Source organism: Dromiciops gliroides, chromosome 2 (genome assembly GCF_019393635.1).
Source record: "Dromiciops gliroides isolate mDroGli1 chromosome 2, mDroGli1.pri, whole genome shotgun sequence".
NCBI classification, from domain to species: domain Eukaryota; kingdom Metazoa; phylum Chordata; class Mammalia; order Microbiotheria; family Microbiotheriidae; genus Dromiciops; species Dromiciops gliroides.
In genome coordinates this window covers 408,466,433-408,493,984 of record NC_057862.1, presented here as the reverse complement: position 1 = coordinate 408,493,984, position 27,552 = coordinate 408,466,433, and the positions used below count along the sequence as shown (strand labels likewise).

Sequence of the window (27,552 nt, the reverse complement as noted above, 5' to 3'; positions counted from 1 at the left end):
CAAGTCTATAAGGACTTACTCCTGGATGTAGTCGTTGGTTCTCCCATAGACATGTATAGAGCTCAGGCCTTGCAGAGAGGTAAGCACGTGAGAGAAGAATGGAGATCTGCTATAGTTCTCTAGCCTCTTGATCACATTGATAGTCTTCTTGAAAGCCCTGAAGAATAAGAGATATGAGTTACATATTTTCCTATACCTTATGATGTTCCCAGGCAAAACATGGCCCTGGCTGGTTTGGTTGGTATCAAGGAATCATAGCATTGTAGGGACAGTAGGTCCATTAGCATTCATCTCAGTCTAAGCCCCTCATTCATTCAAACAGTATTTATTGAGCACCTGTTATATGTAAATCATTGTGATGTAGTACTAGAAAAGATACATAGTTTAGATAAGACATAGTCCCTGCCCTCCCGAAGTTCAGAGCGAAGCAGGGGGTTAGAACACAATCACTGCTAATTCACATTATTATGAGAGGCACAGAAAAGTCAGCAAGCAATCAAGGAAAGCTGCATGGCGAGGAATTTAAGTTGGACTTTAATTGATCGGTAGAGATTCAAAAGGTAAAGAGAAGAGACAGTATTCTAGGCATAAGGGAACAGTTGAAAGAAAGACACAGAGACAAGGGAAGGAGAGGGGGTGTGTAGGAAGCAGAAAATAACCCAGTATGGAGGGAATTAATGTGATAGAAGGCAGATAGATTCTTTTTATTGATGTTGCTTATGGTGGGCCTTCAGTGTCAGGCAAGGGGATTGAGAGGCAAGATGGTGTAGTGGAAAGGGGCTATGTATTTGGAATTAGAGGTCCTGAGTTTGAAGTCCAGCTCTGCTACATATTTCCTATATGACTTTGGGCAAGGATCTCTACCTCTACCAGCTTTCTCCTCTATAAAAGAAGGTGTTTAGATGACCTCAGAAGCCCCTTCTGGCTCTAGATGCTATGAAGTTTGTACTAAGGTGGAATAAAGTAAGATGGCACCAAAATGCATTGAGCAGAAACATGAGATGGACAAATCTATACATATGAAAGACAATGGGAGATAAGAGTTAAAGGTAGGTCTTCCAATGGGAGACATGAATCTGGAACTCAGAGAATAAAAATGGATTTATAACTCATCTGCATAAAAGTGCTAGCTAAAATGACAGAAGTGAATGAAATTGCCAAAAACAAAAGCATAAAGGAAGAAGAGCTGAGAATAGAGCCCTGAGGAGCATCCACATCAAAGAATCAGAGAAGATGAGACAAGGCAAGAGCACTTAGAGAAGCAGGAGCAGGAAAGAGTGACATCTCTGAAGCCAAGGAAGGAATGAGTATCAGTAGGAAGAAGTGGTCAACAGTGTCAAAAGACTCGGAGAGAGAACGGAGAATGAATACCAAAAGAAAAATCATTTGATTTCATAATTAGGAGATTGCTGGTGACCCCAGAAAGAGAAGTTTCTATAGAATAGTGAGGGTGGAAGCCCAATTTGCAAGAACTAAAGAAAGAGGTGAGGTGGGGGGGGGATACATAGTGAAGTGGAAGCAATGGGTTTAAACAACTTTTTACAATAAATTTAGCAATGAAGGGGAGGAGACTGAAGGGCTGGTAGGTGGGTGAGGTAGAAGGGCAATGTTTTTAAGGATTAGAGAGACCAGGACTTATTTGTAAGCAGATAGGAAGGGAACACTGAAGAGGGAAATTGAAAATGAATGAGAAGAGGATGACAGTGGAAGCAAGGTCCTAGCATGGGTAGAAAAGAATGGCATCAAGGGTACAAGTAAGAGAGTTAACCTAGTGGGATACTTCTTCTTTTATGACCAGAGGGGAAGAAGAGAGAGTGGGTGATGCTAATGTTAGTGATCCTTCATTGAAGGAATGAAGAAGTGGGGCTGAGGAAATTTATGACAGATGGCCCTAATCTTTTCATTGAAGTAGGAGGTTAGCTCATCTGCTGTAAGGGTGGGAGGTGGAGGAGGAATTAAGATTGAAAGAAGAAAAGGAAAGGTTCAGAATAGATGCTGTTGAGCATGAGATGAACCAGTAAGGGTAGATTAAATGAGCTTTCAAGAAGTAGTGAGGGCCCACATAACATTGTGCAACAAACGTCACTTTGATTATGGTTTTTTTTCTAGTGATATTCAGCAGCCATAAGGACAGTGTAGGGAAATCAATAGTGGGGATTGACCAGGGAGGAGGATATTGATTTTACAGGAGAGGAAACTGAAGCCCAGAGGAATGAAATGATTTGCCCAAGTTTGTTCGGATAGAAAAGGGTAGAACCAGGTCTAGAATCACAGTCCTCTGAGTCTCTGCCCGGTATTTTCCCCACCACTTCACATAAATTCTCATAAGAGCTCAACTTTTTGCCTTAAAGCCAACATGCTGATTCAAAATGTAATGAAATAATAATATTAAGGGTTGGAGCTACACTGGGGAAACAGGATCCTGGCTCTGGGTAAGCTGCTATAAGGCAAAGACAAGAAAGCATATGGCTCAGCAAGTCCCTAGACTAGAAGGCAGGACACAAATACTCCTCCTTCACCACTAACCTGAGCCCACTGCCCTTAATGGTCTGGCTCCCACTCTTCCCACATGTCCAATGAAGTACCATCACAAGACATGCTCACCCTGTCCAATCCATTCTTCCCCTTGCCTTCACTTTTCTGTTTGTAGCACCCCGTCCATTTTGTCTACCATGTTTGCAAACTTGGGGTTTCTTTTGCCTTTGTTGTCTCCCTCCCCGCTCATATCCAATCTGCCATATCTTGACATCCATCTCCTCTCTTCCCACTGTTACCACCTTAGTACAAGCCTTCATTAACATCCACAAGAATTACCACTCTAATAACTTTCTGATAGGTCTTCCTGCCTCTATGCATTCCCCTCTCCAGTACATCCAGTACAGTTGGAATAATATTTCTGACACATGTATCTGGTCATCTCACTCTACTGTTCAAAAAATTTCAGACTCCCTGACTCCTCCCAGATAAAATTCAGTGTCCTTTATCTGTTACTCAAGGCCTAACACAATCCAGGGTAAGTATCTTTCCAGCCTCCTCTCATATCTTTTACATGTTTTATGCTAAAACTGGACAACTCTCTGCTCCTCCCAACATCCCTTACACACCCTGTACTCTCTTCCCTGTGACTCTGATCACACTAATCTTTATTCCTGGAATATTCTTTTCTCTTCACCTGTTGAATTCTTACTCATCCTTTAAAGCCTCACTCAGTTACCTCTTCCATGTGGCCTTCTCTTAACTCCCATGTTTGCAATAACCTTCCCTCTCAGACCTCACATAGCAATTTATTCTGCAACTCTCTAATGCATTTAACAAGTAATATCATGTATTATAGCTATATGTTTGTTTTTTTCAACATACATGCCCTAAGCTCTATGAAAGAAAAATATGTATCTTATCTAAACCTTAAACGTCCCTTTTCACCTAGCATAGTATTTTGTACACAGGCACTAAACACAATTTTTATTGATTTAATGACTAGAGCAATATGATACAAATACAGGTAATGATAAAAGATGTGAGTTCATTAGATATTGGACCCCTGATTCCCTCAAAAGCAATGATACCTTTAGTGGGGCTTAGTATTTGAAGGTAGATTCCCAAACCCTAGTTTTACTAGGTGGATCTACTCTCTCATGGTTAGGATTGGAGGTATGGAACAAAAAAAAAAGACCAGGGGATGAAGGAGCTTTGTGAATTTCTGTTATAAAGCAAAGATGATGCCATACAATAGATGGGAAGGTTGTTCTTTTTTGGAGTAAATAGCAGGAGCTTTCTTCCAAAAACATATCCTGGGATAATTTCCTTGCTTCCATTTGTACCATTCCATATACCTAGAGTACTCTCTCCCCTATCATCTCTTCCTTTTGATATCCTTTTTTTGAGGGGCAATGAGGGTTAAATGACTTTCCCAGTGTCACACAGCTAGTAAGTGTCAAGTGTCTGAAGCCAAACTGGAACTCAGGTCCTCCTGAATCTAGGGCTGGTACTTCATCCACTGCACCACCTAGCTGCCTCTTCCTTTTGATATCCTAACCCTCCATCCAGACTTGGCTTCTCTATTAGATCTTCTTTGACCCTAAAAGTAGAAGTAATACTATTTCCATGGACCTTTAGAGCAGTGGTGTCAAACTCAAATAGAAACAGATCCCTCCAGGCTTCATATTGACTTAGAAAACCACAAATTAACATCATTTTTATTTTATTGTATTTTTCTTGATTTTGTTAAATATTTACCAATTATATTTTGATCCAATTCCCATGGGAATTTTACCTGCCCATGTGACCTGAAGGTAAGAGTTTGACACCTATGAAACCTCTAATACCTCTGCTTTAGACTCATAGATTTGAAGCTGTAAGTAACCTGTCTAACCCCTTTACTTTACAAGATGAGGAAATGAGGCCCAAAAAGGTTATTTGATTCGTCCTAAGGTCATACAAGTAGTAAGAAGTAAAGCAAAGATTTGAGCATAAGTCCTCAAACTCCCAAATCCTACTATGTCATATAGCTGCCCAGTATGGGGCAGCTAGGTGTCACAGTGGATAGAGCACTGACCCTGAAGTTGGGAGCACCTGAGTTCAAATCTCACATCAGATACTTGCTAACTGTGTGACCCTGGGCAAGTCATTTAACCCCAATTGCCTTAAACATCTGCAGCCATATCTAGTCATCCTGGTGTATATCTTGTCACTGGACCCAGATGGCTCTGGAGGAGAGAGTGAGGCTAGTGACCTTGCACAGCCCTTCCTCACTTAAATCCAATTCAGCACAAGTCATGACACCAATCTGAAGTTATGGTCCTCTTTGGGAAAGAAGGACAAACAACTGGCACATATTTGTAAAATTTTGTTATTTTCTAACTTTTGTTGAAATAAAAAAATGAATCTCATAATTTTATGTTCACCTTAAGTAAAGGAGGTATTAAAATGACCTCCTCTCAAACCAGAATCCATTATCACTCTCTGCTTATCATCTCACCCCTTTTCTTGCTCCCCAAATCATTCTCCTTTGTTCCTTTAAACTTCACTCATGTTTTATTCTGTGCTGTAGTTATTTCTATTCCTCTATGATCTCCAATAAGGAGTTTAAACTCCTTGAGGGCAGGGACTGAGTCTTATTCCTCCTCTTATCTCTCATTACTTGGTAAAGGGTCCCATACAGATTTGTCACTCAAGTATTTATTGAATTGGAATAGGACCCAAACACTTACAGGGAGGTAAGGACCCTGGAAAAATGAAACCACTAGGTGAAATTTAGTTCCAGAATGTGCCACTCTTCAGTTATTCTGACTCTTACCAAAATGTGTCTTCTAGCATAGTGGTTCTCAAGAGTACATGGAATTATTGTAAAAGGTCCTCAAATCCATATGGCTGAAAGCATTGCCATTTGGATTTTTATTTAGCTCCAACATAACATGTAGCATAAGTGCAACTATTTAGGGGTTGGAGGGTTCACAAAAATTTTTGACATTAAAAAAGTGTCTTTGGGAGGGACTTTCTATTTTGGCCAGCCATGGTTCTGTCTTGCAAATTTAATCCTTTCCAAAGGCCTGGGCTTTGGATATACTAATATTACTTGTCCCCAGTAATTTTTTACTTTTTGCTGTTCTCTCTCATGCTATTCTATGCTATCCACTATATGTGGAATTAGGGCTTTTGACCACAACATGCAAGTTTTACTAATTTGACAATTATGACACATGCAGCACTTTTCATTCTCAAATTATGAAGCTTAATGCCAAATTGACTGAGAAACCTACTCACTGAAATAAAATTAAAAAGATAACACCAATGATGCTTCCAACAATCAGGAAATAAGGAGACAGTATGATCACAATGATCAAAATAGACACCACTATGAAAAACAAAAGTAAGAACTCTTCTGCAATCAATGGTAGTATCTGGTCCAACTCATTCAAGTCCCCGGAAAAACAGTTCAAAAATCGACCATCAGGAGTTGTGTCAAAGAAACTCATGGGGCAGTGAAGAATCTGTGGAGAGATAAAACCATCTGACATCAGCATTGTGAAAGCTCCTACAAGCAGGATCACACAGCAGGATACATCATTGAATCCAGCCCCATATTTTTTACCAAGAGAATAACTGAGGCCCCTAAGAGATGATGTCACTTGCCCATGGTCACGCAGGGAGCAAGGACTTGAATCCAAGCTACTGAGTTCCAATTTAGGGCTATCTCTACTGTCATTGATTAATTAAAGTTTCCATTTTCTGACAGAATGTAAATTTCTTGAGGGCAGGTACTGTGGAGTTTTTTTTTTTCTTTTCTTTCTATTCTCACTGCCTGGCATAGCGCCTGATATATAACAGATGTCTAATAAATACATGTTCATTGATCAGTTGATGACTTCTTAAATTCATAAGTACTTTTTTCTTTTCCAAAAATTTCACCTAACTGAAATAAATAGAAAGTCACTGGTATCAATTAAGTAGAACAAATAAAACCCTCTTTGGACCATTAGTAAACATACAGTTATTTGGATTATAAACTGTTCTTGGAATTAAATTCAGCTGAAATGCATTTATAATAGAGACTAAACACATAAGCCACAACAATGCTGCCACAGCTAGTTCTGAATTTTAATCTTCCATTTTTTTGTTTGTTTGTTTTTTGTGAGGCAATTGGAGTTAAGTGACTTGCCCAGGGTCACACAGCTAGTAAGTGTTAAGTATCTGAGGTCAGATTTGAACTCAGTTCCTCCCGAATCCAGGGCCTGTATTCTACCCACTGCACCACCTAGCTGTTCCTAATCTTCCATTTTAACAAACATTTACCAAGTGCTTCCTTTGTACAAGAGCCTGGGCTGAGTACTAGAAATGAAAAATTAAATCTGATAGAGTCCAGGGCAGCTAGGTGGCGCAGTGGATAGAGCACCGGCCCTGGAGTCAGGAGTAGCTGAGTTCAAATCCGGCCTCAGACACTTAACACTTATTAGCTGTGTGACCCTGGGCAAGTCACTTAACCCCAACTGCCTCACTAAAAAAAAAATAATAATAATCTGATAGAGTCCCCTTGCTCTTACAAAATTTATTATTAGTGAAAAGGATAAAACACACAGAAACCTAAGCAGAAAACAAAATAGTGTAAGGAACTGCAGAGGAAAGGTACAAACAATGCACTATGTGTTTTTAGAAGAAGAAGGGATGAACACAATAGTAAAAGAATAGGGAAAAGGGAGTATGAACCACTGTATAGAGTCACAGATTCAGAGGTAGAAGGGATCTTAAGAGATGGTCCAGTCCAGTTCAGTCCCTTCACTTTACAAATTAGGAAATTGGGACCCAGAGAAGGAAAATAATTTGCTCAGTCACATCAGTAGTTTGGAGTAGAATTAGCATTCAAATGTAGGTTCTCTGATTCCAAATACAATAGTATATATACTGTTATTGCTACTGTATCATTCTGCCTCTTTATGCTTTGCTTAAAAGTATGTTTATGAATCGACAAGTCACCTCCCATGCCATAAACATATATTATCCAGTCTTTTAGGAACCTGAAACCAAGCCCAGATGGTGGCCAACCAAGGCTGTGTAAGGAAGGTTATTGTTGCCTGGTTGCAAAAAAAAAAATGTTTCTATCAGATATTAATATTAAAGGCAAGGAGAGACATGCTCAACCAAAATCTCATTAAATCTTTATTTGGAGGTCAACTGACAATCCATTATGTGGTTTGAGATTGGGTTGTTGCTGAAATCCCTGGATCTGAAGAAGTTTGTAAATTTCCAGGGGGGAGGGGGGAAAATTGCTCAATTTGGTCAGAGGAATGACAGCTACATCATAAAACTGACAGGAATCTTGAGAAAATGAAGGATGACTAGTAGCATTTGGAATCTATATCTCCACAGATGGTACTTAAATTTGGGACTCTACAAATGCTCCTGCACAGAAAAGGTCTTTCTGCATTAGGAATCCCTGGTGTCCAAATAGCCCACCTGATATTCTGTTTGAGAAATAGACATTTGGCAGAGAATGGAGTGCAGGAGGAAAAAAAAGGAAATTCATTGCATACGGGTCAGATTTTTACATTTTTGAAGTTGAATAGATTTCCCTAAAATTTCATTGTTTACTTCTTATGATCTAAATCAATGAAAGGAATGCAAAAAGAAATCATACTTAAAATTTAAACAATAAAATATAACACTGGCCAAAACACTGGATGCAAATGACCTCCCTACTAGTCCTGTCTCTGGGGCCAAACAAGACCAGTCTAATACTTCAACATGACAACCCTTCAGTTACTTGAAAATAGCTATTATGGATGCCCACCCACTGAGTCTTTTCCTCTCCAGATTTACCATTTCTAGTTCCTTCAACCAAACTACATATGACATCTTACAGCCATATTTACCATTGTCCTTATACCATCTGGTTGCACTTTTCCAGATGTACTCTGGTTTTTCAATGTCCCTTTCTAAATTGTGGTGCCAGACCTGAATGTAAAAGAGTCTGACCAGGGCAGAGTACAGCAGGACTATCATGTTCCTTGGGCTGAATGTACTCTTTTTTTTTTTTTTGGCGGGGGCCATGGGCATTAAGTGACTTGCCCAGGGTCACACAGCTAGTAAGTGTCAAGTGTCTGAGGCTGGATTTGAACTCAGGTCCTCCTGAATCCAGGACTTCTACTTTATCCCTTGATATGCCTATATCCCTTTATGCCCCTTGAATGTTTTAATGTTTCTGGCTGTCTGCTGACTCACTGAAATTGCAATCCACTAAAACTCCTAGACACACCCTGTTGTTTAATCACTTCTCCCTCTTCTCATACCTATGAAGTTTGTGGCCCCAGAGCAGAACCAAGATGGAAGCTGTACAACATGGTTACTATACCTTCATAAAGAGATTGTTGTGAAGGGTAGTGGATGCCCTCCTTGTTGTCTTGGTGAAAAAGACTGATGAGATGACGCCTGTAAAAATCAGTGTCAGGGCAGACACTCCATACACTAATTGGTAAAAAGGCATCTGGGGATTGTCCAGTAGGCTTCCTGGGCCCATCTGTTCTGTCCCATTGATCTTGCTGCTGTTATTAGCCTTAAAGAGAGAATAAGGAGAGCACTGTGAGATCAAGGGCAATGCCGAATGGAGAGGAGGCTTTTATTCCCTATTCAAATGGAATCAGGAATTTATACACATTGAAATCCCATTGTTAGATCCTCTCCTCCATGCCTCCAATCATTTCACGCCTTCCTTTTGCTCTCTACCTTTTAAAACTCTGTTCTCAAGATGTACCCCCTTCCTGAAGCTACTTCAATGTTGATTAATCTGATTTCCTAAATCACTTTCTCTACCAGCTGGTAGGTGGGTTTTGTGCTCATCTGAATGAACTTAATATGCTACTATAATATCAAAGCTTCGACCTCCTTTCACAGCATGCTTGGAGAAATGGTTCCCTTGTCCCCTGCCCAATCCTGCTTCTGAGAATGTGAATTAAGAAAAAATAAGACTAATCTACCCAACTGAGTCAGAGCTGCAGCCCAGAAGTCCTTGACACTAATCTAGTTGCAATATAGACCATATATATATAGACAATAAGGAGAAAAGGGTAGATATAGACAGTGGACATTTGGAAACCTTCAAACAAAAGAAGGAAATATGAAGGGAGGTGGAAAGGGATGGGGCAAAGAGGAGAAAAATAAGGCTTGCATAGAGGAAAGGAAGAGGGGCAGCAAGCAGTATCAACTGAAGATCAGAATAGACAACTTGGTACTTTGTGTAGAATCTTGAAGCATTCAGAGATTATAGGCAAAGGAAGCACATTCCTATCTATTACCTAATTTGATGTTTATGCAAAACTGTCAGGTCTGGACAGGAATTATTAGCCCTCTTTCACAGATGATAAAACTGAGATCCAAAGTGGTGAAATGTTTTGGCTCCCTAAGGTCGCACATCTATTTGATGGCAGGGTTGGCCGGCCTTCAGAAAAATTGTAAAGTTAGCCATGTTGGCTTTCTGGACTTTTTGCACCTCTTTCTTTGCCTTTCATTTACCCTACCCACAAGGGGCCCAACATCTTAATGCTCTTCCCTTATAATAATAATAGTTCACAATTCTGTAGCACTGTAAGGTTTACAAATCTCTTCTCCCACAACAACTATGGAAGGTAGGTAGGAGTATTATTACTATTTTCATTTTACAGGGAAGAAACTGAGGCCCAGATAGGGAAAGTGACTTCTGTAGTCACACAGTTTAAAAAGTATCAGAGTAGGGACTTGAACCCCCATCCTCCTGACGAGTCATCTTTCTAAAGAGTGGCAGAATGCAAGCTACTTCAAGTCAGGGACTGTTTTTCACATTTTTGCCTTGCACAATGTCTGGAGCATAGAATTTTTTTGCAGGGCAATGAAGGTTAAGAGACTTGCCCAGGGTCACACAACTAGTAAGTGTCAAGTGTCTGAGGTCAAATTTGAACTCAGGTCTTCCTGAATCCAAGGCCAGTTCTTTATCTACTGTGTCACCTAGCTGTCTGTGGCACATAGAATCTTTTTCTTTTTTTGTGGGGCAATGAGGGTTGAGTGACTTGCCCAGGGTCACACAGCTAGTGTCAAGTGTCTGAAGTCATATTTGAACTAAGATCCTCCTGAATCTAGGGCCGGTGCTTTATCCACTGCGCCACCTAGCTGCCCCCTAGAATCTTAATAAATATGTGTTGTTGTTGTTGTGTTATGCTAGTGGGACATGTGGACCTTGTATATCCATGCTGACCTCTTGCTAGTATTGATAGGCAGCAGACTAGTTTTACCCTCAGTGTCACACTCAACATAGTGACCTACTCATCATGGCAGAACCAGTCCCCAGGAAGTCATGCTCACTGCACTTACCCCTGGGCCCTGATTGAGCCAATGGCTCAACCACCAGAAACTGAAGGTTGTGAGGCCGACATTCACCATCATGAGAAGAAAAGTCAGGAAAGTGATGATGTAACCTGAGGTGGGGATGAGGGGAAGATAGGTGAGGATCAGTTCTGGGATACCTGGAAGATATTGTCAGAATCCTGCTTCCCAAAGTGACTGGACAAACTTGGTCCCTGAATTCTTGGTCCTCCCCACCTGGAGCCCCTATCCATCTTGAACATCTTGGTGTCCTAGTTGTAGGACAAGAGGGATGTATTGTGAAAATGGGAGGTGGTGGTGCTGGGTGAAGGATCATAGAATAAGGCTGGTAATGGAGTGTTGTAATTCACAACTTGGGACCGCTATCCAGGTTGATATTGATCATATTATCTTGGGTCCAGTCTTCTGAGTAACGATGATTTCACCCAACTCTATTAACCATACTCTCACCCAGCCCACCATTCTCCGCCTTGCCCACAAGGATATCATGGGAGATGCTAGCCCTCAATTCTAACATTTCTCTCATACTTATCCCATTCCTCAACATACACAATACATCCCCACACTCTTTTAGACTGCAGTCTGCCTATTCCTATCCTGATGCAACATATACCACAATGTCCCATTTAAGCCCCACCTTCTTTATGAAGCCTTCCCTGACCATTCCCACCCCTATGTCTTTATATATTGATATATTTTGTCTCCCCAATTATACTGCCATTTCCTTGAAGGCAGGAATCATCTGCTATTTCTTTATCTCTCTTATAGCACCTAGCAAAAATGTAAGCACCAACTAGGTGTTTTAGTAAAATATTGATTGATTGATTGCCAATGAGGAGGGAATACAAGAAAGTGAGGGAAGGGGATGCTAGAAACAATGTTGAGCCACCTCCCAATCCTCTTTCCCTGAATATGCCCTTCCAACACATAGAAATACATCCAAGGCCAAAATGATGTTCTTGCTATAGGGCACCAGCACATTCCATCTGAGGCACTAAGACCAGGCATTGAGTGTGCCTGATCATAGATAGCATCAGCTAAAGATGAAGGCAGTCACTGAAGAATGGCACTACCTCCTGCTCCCTGGATGTAATGGTGATAGACTTTCCAGCTCAGGGAACCTTCTTCCATTTCCTCCTTTTCAGTAAGCTGAGTCTCCAGCACTGGATAGGGAGAAAAACATTCAGATCTGTTATGCCTCCTACCACTTGGCTCTCCTAAGCAACTTGCCTTCGCTTGAACATTGTTTTTACAAAAGCATCATCCTCATAATAACTGTAAAGAGTAGGTTTTGTAAGTACTATGACCCCCATTTTACAGATAAGGAAACTGAGGTTTAAAAAAGCAAAGCCCATAGTCACATAGTTGTTAGGTGCTGGATTCAGCCCCACATTTCCTAACTCTTACATCTAGCATTCTTGACATTGTCTCTCATTAAGAATGGTGTGTGGAAAGTTCTCTATAAGTGCTTCATTTATTTCTTAGGCTTTAGTCCTTCCCAATTGCCTCTAATCTCCTTAGAGGAGAAGAAAGATGAAGGCAGGAGTCCCAAGAAAAATAGCTACTTTACTATAAGGCTTCCCTATGGGGGACCCCACCTGGGGGAACCCAGAAAGAGGGGATGCTACTTGGGACCCAGCATCAGCCCTGCTAGATACCCTGAAACATACCTTTGTATGTTTCATGCATGACACAAATGCTTAAGCTCCATTGCATCTGAGGAAATGCCACCCCTTCCATAAATGAAAGGCCCATTAGAGCATCTTCTGCTTCAAGCAGAAGATATTGAGCTTTTCTGAGCTGGAGAGAATGGAACCAGCCTCATAACCCTGTCACAACTTGAGTCTGCCCTGGTCCATTGCTGAGGAAGCAACCATCTCTTTATCTCTGTCGGAAGCTTTTAGACCCTGTCCCCCTCAGAGTTCTTAAGGGTCCTAATCTAAGGCTTCTAATCTTATCCCTATACATCTCAGCTCTGTAGACCTGAAATTTATGCTTTAAAAATAACAACAAAAATTCCAAAACATTTTAAAGTTTATAAAGCTTTCTTCAAAACAACTTTGAGAGGTAGGTAGTACAAGTATATTATTTTTCAATATAAGGATACTGAGGCACAGAAGGGTAAAGTGATTTTTTTTTCCCATGGTCATGCGGCTCATTAATATCAGACAGGATTTGAACTGTCCTCTTTCCACTATGCCCCATTGCCTTCTGATCTGATCTCTTATCACTGACCCACCTGGCCCATACCCTTAACCATCTCACATCCACCATTGAAGTGGATAAGGGACATTGTCCTGGAGAAAGGATTATTTTTTTTTCTAAGTGAGAACAACCATTATCACTTCCAAAATAAGACCATCAAGAAGGGGTTAGCAGCTGAAAGGAGAGAAAAGGATACATGGAGCCTAGACCTTGGCTATTGGACAATGTAAACTTATTCTCAAAGGAATCTTAAAGGTAGCATTACCTGAATTTTCATTGAAGAATCCCTCCTTGGAGATCTCCACCTGTGTCATCTCTTCTGTATTTTTAGCTCCATTTGTTGCATTCTAGGGAAGAAAGTCATCAGTACCTTAAAGACACATGCTCCCAATGCTGCATAGTGTCTTTCCAATACAGCACAGGTTGAGGGATTAATTGCAAGGGCAGTCGGGATTACCTGTACAGTCTCCCCACATATTTTCTGGATAAGCTGGGCATATTGTCCCTTCTTCTGCAATAATTCACCATGAGTTCCACTTTCACTTATTTTCCCATCCTTAAGTAAAATAATTTGGTCACAAAACTCTAAATACTGTAGAGAAATGAATTGAGAAGATGAGATTAGATTGCAGATGTGAAAGGAATCTGAAAAATGTTAAATGCCTTATCATTATTGGGGGCATTATTCTACAACAACAGCAATAATATTTTTTTTAAGTGAGGCAATTGGGGTTAAGTGACTTGCCCAGGGTCACACAGCTAGGAAGTCTTAAGTGTCTGAGACTAGATCTGAACCCAGGTCCTCCTGACTCCAGGGCCAGTACTCTATCCACTGCGCCACCTAGCTGCCCCAACAGCAATAGTATTTTAAGAACCCAATTCTAGATGAGACTTTGAGGATTTTCTTTCATCTAAAGTCTTTGTGAATTCAGTGGGTTGGATTCAATTCTGTCTGGAAGTGGGGAGATGGAATTATTGAATAGCCATAGAATGTTGGAAGAGTCCTTAGATGACCCCCTAATTTTATGGACAGAGAAACAAGTCAAGAGAGCAGAGGTCTCAAGGTAAACTTGTGGCATACTCAGAGTTAGAATCCACACCATTTGATTGATATTCCAATACTCTTGCTGTCCTACCAGACTGGCTGTCTTTCATTTGGGGGCCCTGTACTTGGGAGTAGAGCCAGGGCACATATGCAAATTCAGTCTGTGTAACAATTAAGTCAATAAAGTCTTTCTTGAAAAACCATTGCATCAAGCACAGTCAAACAAGTGAGTGGTAGGAACACAAGATTTAGAGCAGGAGAATTCATTGAGTTCATCCTGTTAATCTTATAGTCTAAGGCTCCATTCCTTGCTTTCAGACCAGCAGGTTTCAAAATAATCCTAGATGGGGCAGCTAGATGGCGCAGTGGTAAAGCACCGGCCCTGGATTCAGGAGTACCTGAGTTCAAATCCGGCCTCAGACACTTAACACTTACTGGCTGTGTGACCCTGGGCAAGTCACTTAACCCCAATTGCCTCACTTAAAAAAAAAAAATCCTAGAACACTCAATTATCTCTTATCTTCCTAAAAATCTTTAGGGTCAAAAATCTCACACTCTCCCCCCATCATCAAGACTTTCCTCCTTATTTCTTACCCCAATCTCTTGTTTACTCCACTTATGGACGTAGAATCAGACTATCAGTATCTTCATAAAGCTAAAGACATACAGCTCAATCCCATCTTGTGGATCAGCTTTCAAATTTTACCAGCCTATAAAAATCTTTTACCAGATGAACTTCCCCCAGGTATTGTGCATAAAATCTATATATCTTATAACTCATTTAGCATGTGGTAGAGAGAACTGTCAGAGGACACAGGCTGGAATCCTGGCACTGCTATTTAGTACCTTGTGATCTTGAATAAATCATTTAATCCCTTTGGGTGTCATTCCTCATCTGTAAAATGATGGGGTTGGGCATGACGCTATGCAGCATCTCTTCCAGGTCTAAATCTTTGGGCATACCATTTGCCTGATATGAATGGACAGGACTCTTTTTAAGGTGGTTATTAAATCATGGGGAATGGGGGGGGGTCGTGTAAAACTTTAATTAGTCAGCATTTTTTCAATAAATGGCTCCTACCATGCCAGTTTCAGTTCTTGTTACCTGCAGCTGGTGAGTCACCAGGATCATGGTCTTCCCCTTGAGAGCCTTTTTAATGCACTCTTCAAATATCTGCTTCCCCACATGGGCATCCACTGCTGAGAGTGGGTCATCCAGCAGGTAGATCTCACAGTTGGCATATACGGCTCGTGCCAAGCTTATCCTCTGCTTCTGACCCCCAGAGAGGTTGAGGCCCCGCTCCCCAATCTGCAAACAGGGAAGAAGGGAAGAGCTGAGCAAGGTGGTCGGCAGGAGGTAGATGATAAACATAGTCCAATAAATCCCTAGTTATCTCTGTCCAGAGCTGTGTCCTGAGTGGAGTGGCTATGACTGGCTCTTGCTCAAGCCAAACCCTTAGTTAGAATGGGCCCAAATGCACAGTGCCAGTGCCAGGGAATCCAAAGCGTGAGACAGGTCAGACAGCTGGTGTGGCAGAGTAGAATGGCTCGAATGCCTGATCACATTAAGGGCTGCAATCTGCTTCACATATATCATCCCATTTGATCATCACAACCATGCTAGGAGGTAGGAACTATCATCATCCCTGTTTTACAAATGAAGAAACTTAGGCCAGAAGTGTCTAAGTGATTTGCTCAGCATCACAGAGGCAGTATCTAAGGAAGGACTGAACCCAGCTCATCCTAAGTCCCAGTCTAGCATTCTCTCTACTATATATGCCACCAGATAGTAAGTGAAGAGGCTTAGTACAAATCCTGCCCCTGTCACTTGTTTGCTATGTAACTTTGTTCATGTCACTCATGACTCAGTCTTATCATCTATAAAGTAGGGATCACAAGGCCCTGCCTATCTCCCGGGGGGACTCGTAATGGTAAGATATAAAAGGGGATATGAATGTGCTTTGAAAAGTTAAAAACAGGGGCAGCTAAGGTGGCTCAGTGACCCTGGAGTCAGGAGCACCTGAGTTCAAATATGGCCTCAGACACTAACCACCTGTGTGACCCTGGGCAAGTCACTTAACCTCCCAGAAAAATTGCCTCTCAGAAAAAAAAAAAAAGAGTTACAGAGTGGGGATAGTGAATGGAGTGCCGGACCTGAAGCCAGGAGGACCTGGGTTTAGCTACCACCTTGTGATCACTGGAAAATCTCGATTTTATTATGTGTAAAACGGAGGTAACGTTACCTATGCTCCCTAACTCACAGCTTTGATATAAGGCTCAAATGACATAATATGTGTAAAGTGTTTTACAACTTTAAAATACTATGTAAACATCAGTATTTATTATCATAATTGATACCTCTAGGGAGGCAAATTGTCCAGATTTGCCTGGGAAAACAGTCATTCAGACCTGCTCTTCTTGTGTGATAGCTCTTATGGTCATGGGGTCTTCTTTTTGCTTGCTTGGGAATTTTTAAAAATTACATTATTTTTATTGATACCCTTTTCTTTTATCTCATATTCATTTCCAAATATATGTCTTCTCTTCCTCTGCCCAGTAAGTCATCCTCTCTAATGAAGATTTTTGATGTTGTTGTTTTTTCATTTTTGTTTTTGTTTTGGGGGGACAGGGCAATGAAGGGTAAGTGACTTGCCCAGGGTTACACAGCTAGTAAGTGTCAAGTGTCTAAAGCCGGTTTTGAACTCAGGTCCTCCTGAATACAGGGCTGGTGCTTTATTCACTGTGCCACCTAGCTGCCCCCAAGAGATTCTATAATCTGAAGGTGTCAATAACCAGACTGATGTGACCTGATATCTACCCAGACTCTCTCATATGACTCACTTCAGTCATGTCTCCATAGGGCAAAATTTCCAAGTCTCTCGTCAATGAACAGGAATGGATCACCTGATGATATCTGAGGAAAACCAGAAGGTTGAAAGTGAACAGTTTTCAATCTATCCATTTATGATTCTAATTCATGTGACCTTGGGGAAGTCTCTTCCCCTCTTTAGTTTTTTGTAAAGTGAGAAGAGTGGGACCAGAGGATTTCTTAGGTTACTTTAGGTTTTAATGTTCTCTGCTTTCACAAAACATGTCACTGACAGTCATCTCAGTCCGAGATGGGACTTGAACACAGGTCTTCCTGGCTCTAAGGCCAGCTCTCTATCCACTGTATCAAAGTTTCCCTACACACACACACACACACACACACACACACACACACACACACACACACAGAGACGTGGGAATATGATTAAATAATTTTTGTGGTTGTGCTTTGCCATTTCGTTCTCCAGCTCATTTTATAGATGGGGAAACTGAGGCAAATAAGGTTAAGTGATTTGCCAAGGGTCATATAGCTAGTAAGTGTCTGAGGCTAGATTTGAATTCATCAGGAGGAGTCTTCCCAACTCCAGGCCCAGCACTTTATCCACTGTCACCTAGCTCCCCATAGATAGATATAGATATATACACAAATATACATATACATTACACATAGATATATACACGTGTGTATATGTATTGTATAATCAGGAGTATGCTGGTAAATGTTTCACAACGGGCTCTTCAAAGCACTCAACACAATTTTAAGTTTTATCTGCATTATTAACATTTTCTCTAATGCTTTCTTAAGTTGAGACAGTTAACAAAACAATAAGTCAAACCCTGATTTATAGCATTTGCTGATTTCTGAGATATAAATTCTCACACTAAAATTTTTAACAATTAACTCAAGCAAGCTAATATGAACTGGCTACAGCACACCCCTGGATGGATGGATGGATGGATGGATGGATGGATGGATGGATGGATGGATGGATGGATGGATGGATGGATGGATGGATGGATGGATGGATGGATGGATAAATGGGTGGGTGGATGAGTGGATGGATAGGTGTGTGGCTGGGTGGGTGGATAAATGAATGGATGAATGAATGAATGGGTGGATGGGTGGGTGGGTGGGTGGGTGGGTAAGTGAGTGGGTGGATAGAAAGTATGAGGGGAAGCTGCACCTGTTATGTCATTGGTGAAGATAACTCCTAGTGGAAGGACTCCTTCTACTAAAACAGAACTGTAAGTCATTGATAATGTATAGCCCTAGAAAGCTGCAAGGAGCACAAAAGGGCCGAGTTATTTGTCCCTGTTGTCTCACAGTTGCTAATGATATGTCAAAAGCAGTATTTGAACCCGTCTTCCTGACCCCCGAGCTGTCTCTCTGTCCACTCCAACATACTGTCTCCCATGCACACACATGTACACCCAGCACCTTGTTGAAAGGGAGATTAATATAGAAAACAAAATATTTCTAAATCAAATTGTAACAAACCGAGTGGCCATTCAACCCCCACCCCCAAGTTAAGAAGCTCTTCGGGAAAGACCCCATGCAGTACACCTTTGGAATAGACTCTGAGGGCTTACTCCCCACCTACTTCTACTCTCACCATATATAGTCCCATCCCCAACCCCAGAAAGAATGGAGTGGAAGTGGGGATGGACCAAGGAAGATACAGAATATATATCATATCCTTCCTTCAAGGATCTTTGGTTTCCCTGATGTGAGTTCTCCCTTTCTCAGTGCAATTTGGTGATGTGTGTGCAGTTCTTCACTGCCTAGTGAAACCAGAGATCCTATCCCAAATCTGTCCCAGCCTCATCACCCCAGCAGCATACCTCTGGTCCTTCCCACCCCTCAAATCCACAAAATGACATCTGAAGTGTACCTGGCTTGGTCGTATTTTCCTCCCATGAGTATATTACTTCTGACAGTCCCACTGAATATCCATGCCTGCTGGGGGACATAGGCCAAACTTCCATTCACCCCCACAGACCCGGAATGTAAATTCATCTGTAGTAGAAGGGATAGCCAACATAAGAAACAAGACACTGGGATAGAGACGGGGATGGCCAGTGGGAAAGGCACCAGTATCTGTGCAATGAGCAGTGGCTCATTCTGCCACTGAATGAGCACTAGGACCTTTAGTAAGTGGCTTCCCCTCTCTGGGCCTCAGGCTTTCTGTTTCTGAAATGGAGAGAATTCTACCTGCCCTAATACTGGGAGTTGCAAAGAAATACAAACAATACGGATTAAGATGAATTTAGAGCACTGAATAAATTCTACATTTTTTGTTAAAGATGTCAAACATCTACCCCATCTACATAATTTTGCCATTGTCTAACTTAGTGGTTACATATTAATACTTAAAAATTGTTTTTTAAATGACACTTTGGAGAAAGCAGGTCTGTTATTTTGGGAAAGGTCATAAATTACTAAGTGAAGAAGTGAGTGAATAATAATTCATATACTTACAGCATTTTAAAGAAACATAGATATGAAATTAATGGGAAATTAAAGGAAATCTAGTCTAACTCTCTCATTTGGAAGGATGAGGATGGAAAATAAGGTTAAATTGTATCTGCCCTAAAGTCACACAGATAGTAAGTACCAGAGTCAGGATTTGAACTGAGGCCCTCTGATTATAAATGCAGCACTCTTTTGTACCACATTGCCTGAAATTCAGAGAGTTAATTTAACAGCTACAAAGGATCAGAAAAAAGATTAAAATTCACATTTCTTATTATTGTTGTTTAGCAATTTGAAGTATGTCTGACCCTTTGTGACCCCATTTGAGGTTTTCTTAGTAAAGATACCAAAGTAGTTTTCTGTTTCCTTCTCCAGCTCATTTTACAGATGAGGAAACTGAGGCAAACAGGGTTAAATGACCTGCCCAGGTTCCCACAGCTAGTGGGTGTCTGAGGCCAGATTTGAACTCAGGAAGGTGAGTCTTCCTGGCTTCAGGCCTCATACTTTATCCACTATACCATCTAGCTGCCCTGTTTCTTATCATTACTATATAAAAATAGAAGAGAAGGTAGATCATATACCTTTCACAAGTTATGGGGGGAAGGGTGAAAATTCTTTTTCATAGCAAAGGCATTTACTGAAATAGTATGGAAGAAAAGCAATAACAGGACATTTTCCCCCAAACCCATAAACTTAGGGCATACTTTCCCACAAGCATACACACCATCAAAAGGGAGAGTAAACAAGCATAAAGATTACATGAGGAACACAGTGGAGAGACAACTCACATAAGGGAAAGTCTTAAACAAGAGATAGAGACAATTACAAAAGATTAAATTGATCATTGTATTTACATTAAATTGAAAAATTTTGCACACACAAAATTAATGCATCTTGGATTAGAAGGGAAGTGGTCAACTGTGAGGAAAAAAAATCTTTGCATCAAATATCTATGATAGGAGTTTGATATACAACTTTATAGACAAGTAGCAGAAATATAAGATCAAAAGTCATTCCCTAATAGATAGGTGGTCAGAGGTTATGAACAAAAAGTTCCCAAAAGAAGAATTGCATCCTTTTGACAACCATATAAAATGATCTCTATCACTAAGAAGAGGAATACAAATCATAAATAACACTAAGATTTCACTTCACATTCCCAAAATTTGCAAAGGTGACCAAAGATGGGAATAGTCATTGTTGGAGAAATTGCAGAAGGGCAGGAGCACTGTGTTATTGGTGGAGCTATGAACTGGTGTGTTCTAGAAAGCAGTTTGGAGTCATGCAAATAAAGCGAATAAAATGTCTCTATACTTTGATTTCACTGCTATTACTGACAAAAAGCAAGGCTCCACACACACCACAATCTTTATAGCAGCACCTTCCTGTGGTATCAAAGAACTAGAAACAAAATGGATGCCTTTTGGGGGATGGCTAGGCAAATTGTGGTGCACGTATGGAATGGAATGTTATTATGCTATAAGAAACAACATGAACATAAAAGCCTGGAAAGACTTGTATGAATAGAAGCAAAGTGAAGTAAACAGAGCCAGGAAAACAATATTTGCAATGACTAAAACAGTGTAAGTGAAAAAACAACCACTACAAAACAATCGAAATGGAAGTTTACAAAATTACAGTGACCGGGAGGGACAGCTAGGTGGCATGGTGGATAGAGCACCGGCCTGGAGTCAGGAGGACCTGAGTTCAAATCCAGCCTCAGACACTTAACACTTATTAGCTGTGTGACCCTGGGCAAGTCACTTAACCCCAATTGCCTCACCAAAAAAAAAAAATTATAGTGACCAATTGCTGTTGTTGTTATTGTTGTTCAATCAGACCCAACTCTGTGACCTCATCTGGGGTTTTCTTGGTATTTTTTTTTTTGGTGAGGCAATTGGGGCTAAATGACTTGCCCAGGGTCACACAGCTAATAAGTGTTAAGTGTCTGAGGCTGGATTTGAACTCAGGTCCTCCTGACTCCAGGGCCGGTGCTCTATCCACTGAGCCACCTAGCTGTCCCTAGGGGTTTTCTTAGCAAAGATTAAAGAGTGGTTTGCCATTTCTTCTCCAGCTTATTTTACAGTGAAAGAACTGAGTGGTTTGCCATTTCCTTCTCCAGCTCATTTAACAGTTAAAGAACTGAGGCAAACAGAGCTAAATAATTGTGCCCAGTGTCACACAGCTAGTAAAAGTCTTAGGTCAGATTTGAACTCAGGGAGATGAGTCTTCTTGATTTCATGCCTAGCACTCTATCCACTGTGCCACCTAACTGCCCTTGATCCTAAAGAAGAGATATGAAAAAGTCTCCTCCCTTACCCACCTCTTTGCAGAGGTAGTATGAAACATTGCTTCATAACACCATATTTTTTTGATGTGTTGATTGGTTTGCTGATTTTTTTTCTTTCCTTTAAAAAAAGCCCTCTCTATTATAAGGAATGGCACTCTAGGTAAAGAGAAGAAAGGAATACAGAGGTAAATGCAGGTGATGTAAAAACAAGATATCAATCAAAATTGATTTTTTTAAATCTTATATTTCCTCATTCAAAACCCAGGATTGTTTCCATTATGTTGCCACAATAGTGTTATATTATAAAGGTGTTTTTTATTCCCCTTTTCCCAGTTTCAGTTATGCTGCTAGAAATGCCTGTTGGTTGGATCACATTTTTTTTCTTTTTTTTTCTTTTTTTTTTTTTTTAGTGAGGCAATTGGGGTTAAGTGACTTGCCCAAGGTCACACAGCTAGTAAGTGTTAAGTGTCTGAGGCCAGATTTGAACTCAGGTACTCCTGACTCCAGGGCCGGTGCTCTATCCACTGCGCCACCTAGCTGCCCCTGGATCACATTTTGATCACTAAATAGGGGAATTGTCCTTTTTGGGAAAGGTGTATTATGCTGGACTGTGGATTAAGAAAACTGTTATTAGCCCCCAGAAGGCTTATTCTTCCTGTGGAATCCATCTCTTTATAATTCATAGGATCCGGGGCAGCTAGATGGCACAGTGGTAAAGCACCAGCCCTGGATTCAGGAGTATCTGAATTCAAATCCAGCCTCAGACACTTGACACTTACTAGCTGTGTGACCCTGGACAAGTCATTTAACCCTCATTCCCCTGCAAAAAACAAACAAACAAATAATTCATAGGATCATAAATTTAGAGCAGGAAGGCATCTTAAAGGTCATCTAATCTAACCTCTTCCTTTAAAAATAAATGTTTTGCTTGTTTTGGTTTTTTTTTAGAGGTTAAGTGACTTGCCTAAGCTTTTTTGATGCCTTTTGTTTTTACATCACAATCATTCCTAAATATACCACTCCCCTTCTTCTCCTATTCAGTGAATCTCCCCTTGAAACATATAAAACCCGTAAGAAAATTTAAGCAAAGCCAAGCCACACCTTGGTCTCATCTGACATCACAAACAGCATGCCGCATACTTGTCACCCACTTCTCCAGAGAAGGAGGAAACTATATATTTCCTCATCTCTTGTTTCTGCTCTTTATTTTAACAGCACAATGACAGCACAGATTAGTGGATAGAGAGCTGGCTTCAGAGTCAGGAAGATGGGGTTAAGTTCCTGCCTCTGACCCATATTGGCTGGGTGACCAGGGACAAATCATTTAATGATTCAGTAACGCCATACAACCTCATTTTCAGTCAAGCCCAATTCTCCATGACCCCACTTGAGGTTTTCTTGGCAGATACTAGAGTGATTTGCCACTCCCTTCTCCAGCTCATTTTACAGATGAGGAAACTGAGGCAAACAGGCTAAGTGATCCGACCAAGGTCGCACAGCTAGGAAGTATCTGAAGCCAGATTTGAACTCATGAAGATGACTCTTCCAGGCTTCAGGCCTGGCGCTCTATCCATTGTGCCACCTGGCTGCCTTCTGTTAATTATTTCCTATTTATTCTGTATATAGTTTGTTTGTACATATGTGTTTGTTTATTGTCTTTCCCCATTAGACTGTGAGCTCCTTGAAGGCAGGGAATGTTTTTATATCCCCAGTGCTTAGTATAGGGCCTGGCACATAGTAGGCATTTAATAAATGCTTATTGACTAACTGACTCCCCTTCAACTTGTTTAAATGTTAGTTTTTTATTTTATTTTCTGCACCTCTTTCTAAAAAAGCTTTCTTTCCCTCGTTCTCTTCATTATTTATCTTTCACTTTTTTGCCTATTCTAGACTTTTTTTTCTTGGATTGATGACCCTTTTGCTTTTTTACCCCTTCTCTATTCTCTATATTTCTCATGGAATTAAAGCTTCTGTGGTGCCTATTCCAAGATATGTCTGCCAAAGTTTCTGTTATTGCCTTGTAGATCTTATTCCCTGCCCTTATTCTGTTGCACCTCACTCTTAGAAATACCAATTCCTACAGGTGATAGAGAAGATACAAGAATTACCCCATGGTAGGAATTTTCCTATGTCACTGATTCTATAGTTCACTCCTACCCATTGCCCTCCCTGTGATCTTTTTTTTTTTTTTGCCCATTCTGATGAAATCTCTTCTCTGAATCTATGCCCTCCTGCTCCCCAGTATGTCAGTGCCCTCAGGAGCTCTGCTTCCCCTTCTGAGGCAGCATGAGTTGTTTCTCTAAACATTAAATCCCTGCAGATTATACTCATTGTAAGGACCTCCTCCATCACAAAATTAAATTTCCCCCTTCTCCCCTCCCTGCCCTGTTTCAGTCCCTATCTTTGCTTCCTTATATATTCTCCAATAAGCCCTCTTCTTTCTGAGAGACTTCAAGAATTATTTCCGTTTCACTGTAAATCTTTGACTTGATTAGCTTTATTATATATTCTCATCTATCTTCTTTTCCTCTCCCCTTTTATGCACCCTCCCTCCCATTCTGTAGTTTGGTCCCACAAAAAACAAATAAATAAAACTAAATAAAACAAACCATTGGTTCACTTGTAGGCAGGGTGTTGTGGGGTTTAGGCCATAATATTTCAGGCCTGCTCCTCCCCCAGCACTTCTCTTTGATTTCTACTTTCAGATTTTTTTTAATTATTAAGGAAGTGAAATAATTGCAGGTAAAGGTGTGATCATCTCTATGTGTAACTAAGTAGAATAGGCCATGGCACTGAGGAATTCAGAGGTTAGGGAGTTTGAAAAAGTGTCAGAGTGGGGCAGCTAGGTGGAAAGTGGTGAGAGTGCCAGTCTTGAGTTCAAAGACAGCCTCAGACACTTACTAGCTGTGTGACCCTGGGCAAGTCACTTAACCTTTATGCCTCAATTTCCTCATCTGTCAAATGAGCTGGAGAAGAAAAGGGTAAACCACGCCAGTATTTTTGCCAAGAAAACCCCAAATGGGGTCACAGTCAGACACAACTGAAACACCTGAACAACAACATCAGCGTAGACTTAGAAGTCCCCTAGTCTAAGGGCAAGAGTTGGGGAGGATGGTGAGCCAGCTATTGAACTCCTGAGAAAGGAGGGTGAATGACCTGGCAGCTGGTACACAGAAGCCACTGTGATGGGGTTTGACTGGACAAGAACCCAGGAAGTCTCTTATAGAAAAAAATATTGATGATTTTTCAATATATCATATAAACCTCCAAGCATATTTCTAGTTAATTTTTTGTTAATGTAAAATACCCTCAGACACTTAGTAAAAAAGACAGACAAGCATAAAAGTGTACTTGCAACTGATTGTATATTCAATTGTATATTAAATCTTGTACTTTTTGTAATTTTCCATTTGTAAAGAGGAAGTATGGGTATTCTGTTATAAATTAGTGCACTCCTGTCTCATGTTTGACCTTATTTTTGTTCCTTTTAAAATTTTCTTCACTTACATAGTTGTAGAAATTGTGAATTACTGGAGGGGGGGTGGTTCTATTTCGTTCTCTCTTCCTCACTGCATGCAAGTATTCCTATGTTGTTTTGTATTCTTCACATATACCATTCCTTTGTTAATATTCCATTGCATTCATGTAGCATGATTTGTTCAGTAACTTTCCAGTTGCTGGGGTTTTTTAACTGTTACAGATAATACTACTATAAATATGTCCATGCTCATTAAATTGTCAAAGAAGTATTTTTAAATGGGAAAGATTCACTTTTAGAGAAGATTATAGGTATATAAGCATACTAACTCACTGCTGCTAGAGCTTTGAATTAGTCCAAACATTTTGGGAAACAATTTGGAATTGTACAAGGAAAGTTACAACATTGTTCATACCCTTTAACCCAGTGATCCCACTATTGAGTTTATACTCCCAAGTAAGTTACTGACAACAAAAAAAGACCTATTTTATGAAAATATTCAGAGTAATATCTGTCAGAGAAAGAAAGGAAAGGAGAGAACTGAATAGGACAAGACAGGAGATAGGAGGGGAAAGGGAAAGGAAGGGGAAGAGAAGCAAAGACTTTTGCCCTTAGACTAGGGGTCTTCAACATCCATACTGATCTTCCTTCAAACTTCTTAGCCCCATGGCCTATTTCTTCAGCTACACATAGGGACAATCACACCATTACCTACAACTGTTCCATTTCCTTTATTTAAAACTCTTGTCTTTCCTCTATCTCTGGGGTTTCTAACCTTTTTTGTATCATGAACTTCTTTAACAGTCTGGTAAAAACTATGAGCCCTTTATCAGAATAATATTTTTAAATGTGTAAAATAAAGTGGAATTACAAAGGAAACAATTATATTGAAATAAAGGTATAATTTTTCCCCATTGTGGGTCTGTGGACCATGGGCTATTTACTGACTTTATATTTATTTTGTATACAATTATAATTGCACTAGTCATCTCCTCCCCTCTCCTCCATTAAAATGTTAGCTCCAGGGCAGCTAGGTGGTGCAGTGGATAAAGCACTGGCCCTGGATTCAGGAGGACCTGAGTTCAAATCCGGCCTCAGACACTTGACACTTATTAGCTGTGTGACCCTGGGCAAGTCACTTAATCCCCATTGCCCCACAAAAAAAGAAAACAAAAAAAAAAGTTAGCTCCTTGTGAGTTGGGATTGTTACATTCTTTGTGTTTATGTCCCCAGAGCCTAGCACAGTGCCTGATACATAGCAAATGCTTAAAAAGTGCTTGTTTATTGAATGATTGTCCTTTCTAGGGCTTTGCCTAATTTGTCTTTGGTAAAAAATGAGGTAACTTATAGAATGCTCACTCCCATTACCTCACTAAGGGCTCATTTGGTCACTAATAGCCTTTTTTTTTTGGCCAGGCACTGAGGGTTAAATGACTTGCCCAGGGTCACACAGCTAGTAAGTGTCAAATGCCTGAGGCCAGATTTGAACTCAGGTCCTCCTGAATCCAGGGCCAGTGCTTTATCCACCATGCCACCTAGCTTTTGAAAGATCAAAGCAGGGGACTAGAAAATGGGAGACCCAGATTCTAAACATGGCTCTGTTTTACTATGTGACCTCAGACAATTATTTCCCCTCTCTAAGTCTTCATTTCCTCCTGTAATAAATAGATAATAATTGCAAGGTTGTTTGGAAGATACAATGAAATAATGGATATGCAGGTACTTTGAGAAGTCAAAAGTACATGAGATCTTTGCTATCAATTTAAAGGCAAATTTGCAAAACCCACACCAAGGAAAAGTTTGCTGTTCACCTGATACCAGGGTATTTTAAATGGACAGCCGCACATTTAAAAAGTGTAGGACAAGGGGAAAAATGAACAACAACAAAAAAAAAGGAAGCACTACTTGAGTAACCAGAAAAAGAAAGTGTGCCTCTCTAAGAGCTCAATTTAATTCCCAACATAAAAACCTAAATTTAGTAAAGAGTTCAGTTAGTCAGTGTGCTATAGCGGTTGTTGTTTATCCTGTGATGTCATGACTTGCAGTGAATTGGATTTAATGGAGGCAAGGATGTGCAAAGTCACCAGCCTTGCTCTCTCCTCTGGAGCCAACTGGGTTCAGTGACAAGATATAGATCAGGACGACTGAAGATGGCTCCTCATGCAGTGGGAGACCCTTGGCCTTTTTAAGTTACGGTCTTTCATAGGTCTCAGTTTGCTTGAGGCAATGCCCATTCAGTGATTAAGACTAGGTAAGAAATGAGGCAAAGAAAGTTCTCTTTTACCTAGTCAAAAGAAAATGAATGAATGAACGAATGAATGGATGAATGAATGAATGAACAAATAAATAAAGTGGTGGTTGGGGCAGGGAGTGGGATTTGAGACCTT

At 40.5% G+C, this 27,552-nt stretch overlaps 1 protein-coding gene across 1 annotated transcript in view; it reads right to left on the bottom strand.

The window, feature by feature from the left end:
- ABCC11 (ATP binding cassette subfamily C member 11) overlaps window positions 1-27,552 on the bottom strand; it is a 69,221-nt gene that overhangs the window by 13,104 nt on the left and 28,565 nt on the right. Inside the window, exons 12-21 of the mRNA XM_043986256.1 lie at window positions 18,817-18,941; window positions 16,937-17,009; window positions 15,201-15,404; window positions 13,508-13,642; window positions 13,316-13,397; window positions 11,919-12,008; window positions 10,834-10,937; window positions 8,846-9,046; window positions 5,764-5,990; window positions 20-157 (exon numbers count right to left, since the gene is read on the bottom strand). Of these exons, the coding sequence (XP_043842191.1) occupies window positions 20-157; window positions 5,764-5,990; window positions 8,846-9,046; window positions 10,834-10,937; window positions 11,919-12,008; window positions 13,316-13,397; window positions 13,508-13,642; window positions 15,201-15,404; window positions 16,937-17,009; window positions 18,817-18,941 (1,379 nt within the window). The remainder of the gene's footprint in view (window positions 1-19; window positions 158-5,763; window positions 5,991-8,845; window positions 9,047-10,833; window positions 10,938-11,918; window positions 12,009-13,315; window positions 13,398-13,507; window positions 13,643-15,200; window positions 15,405-16,936; window positions 17,010-18,816; window positions 18,942-27,552) is intronic.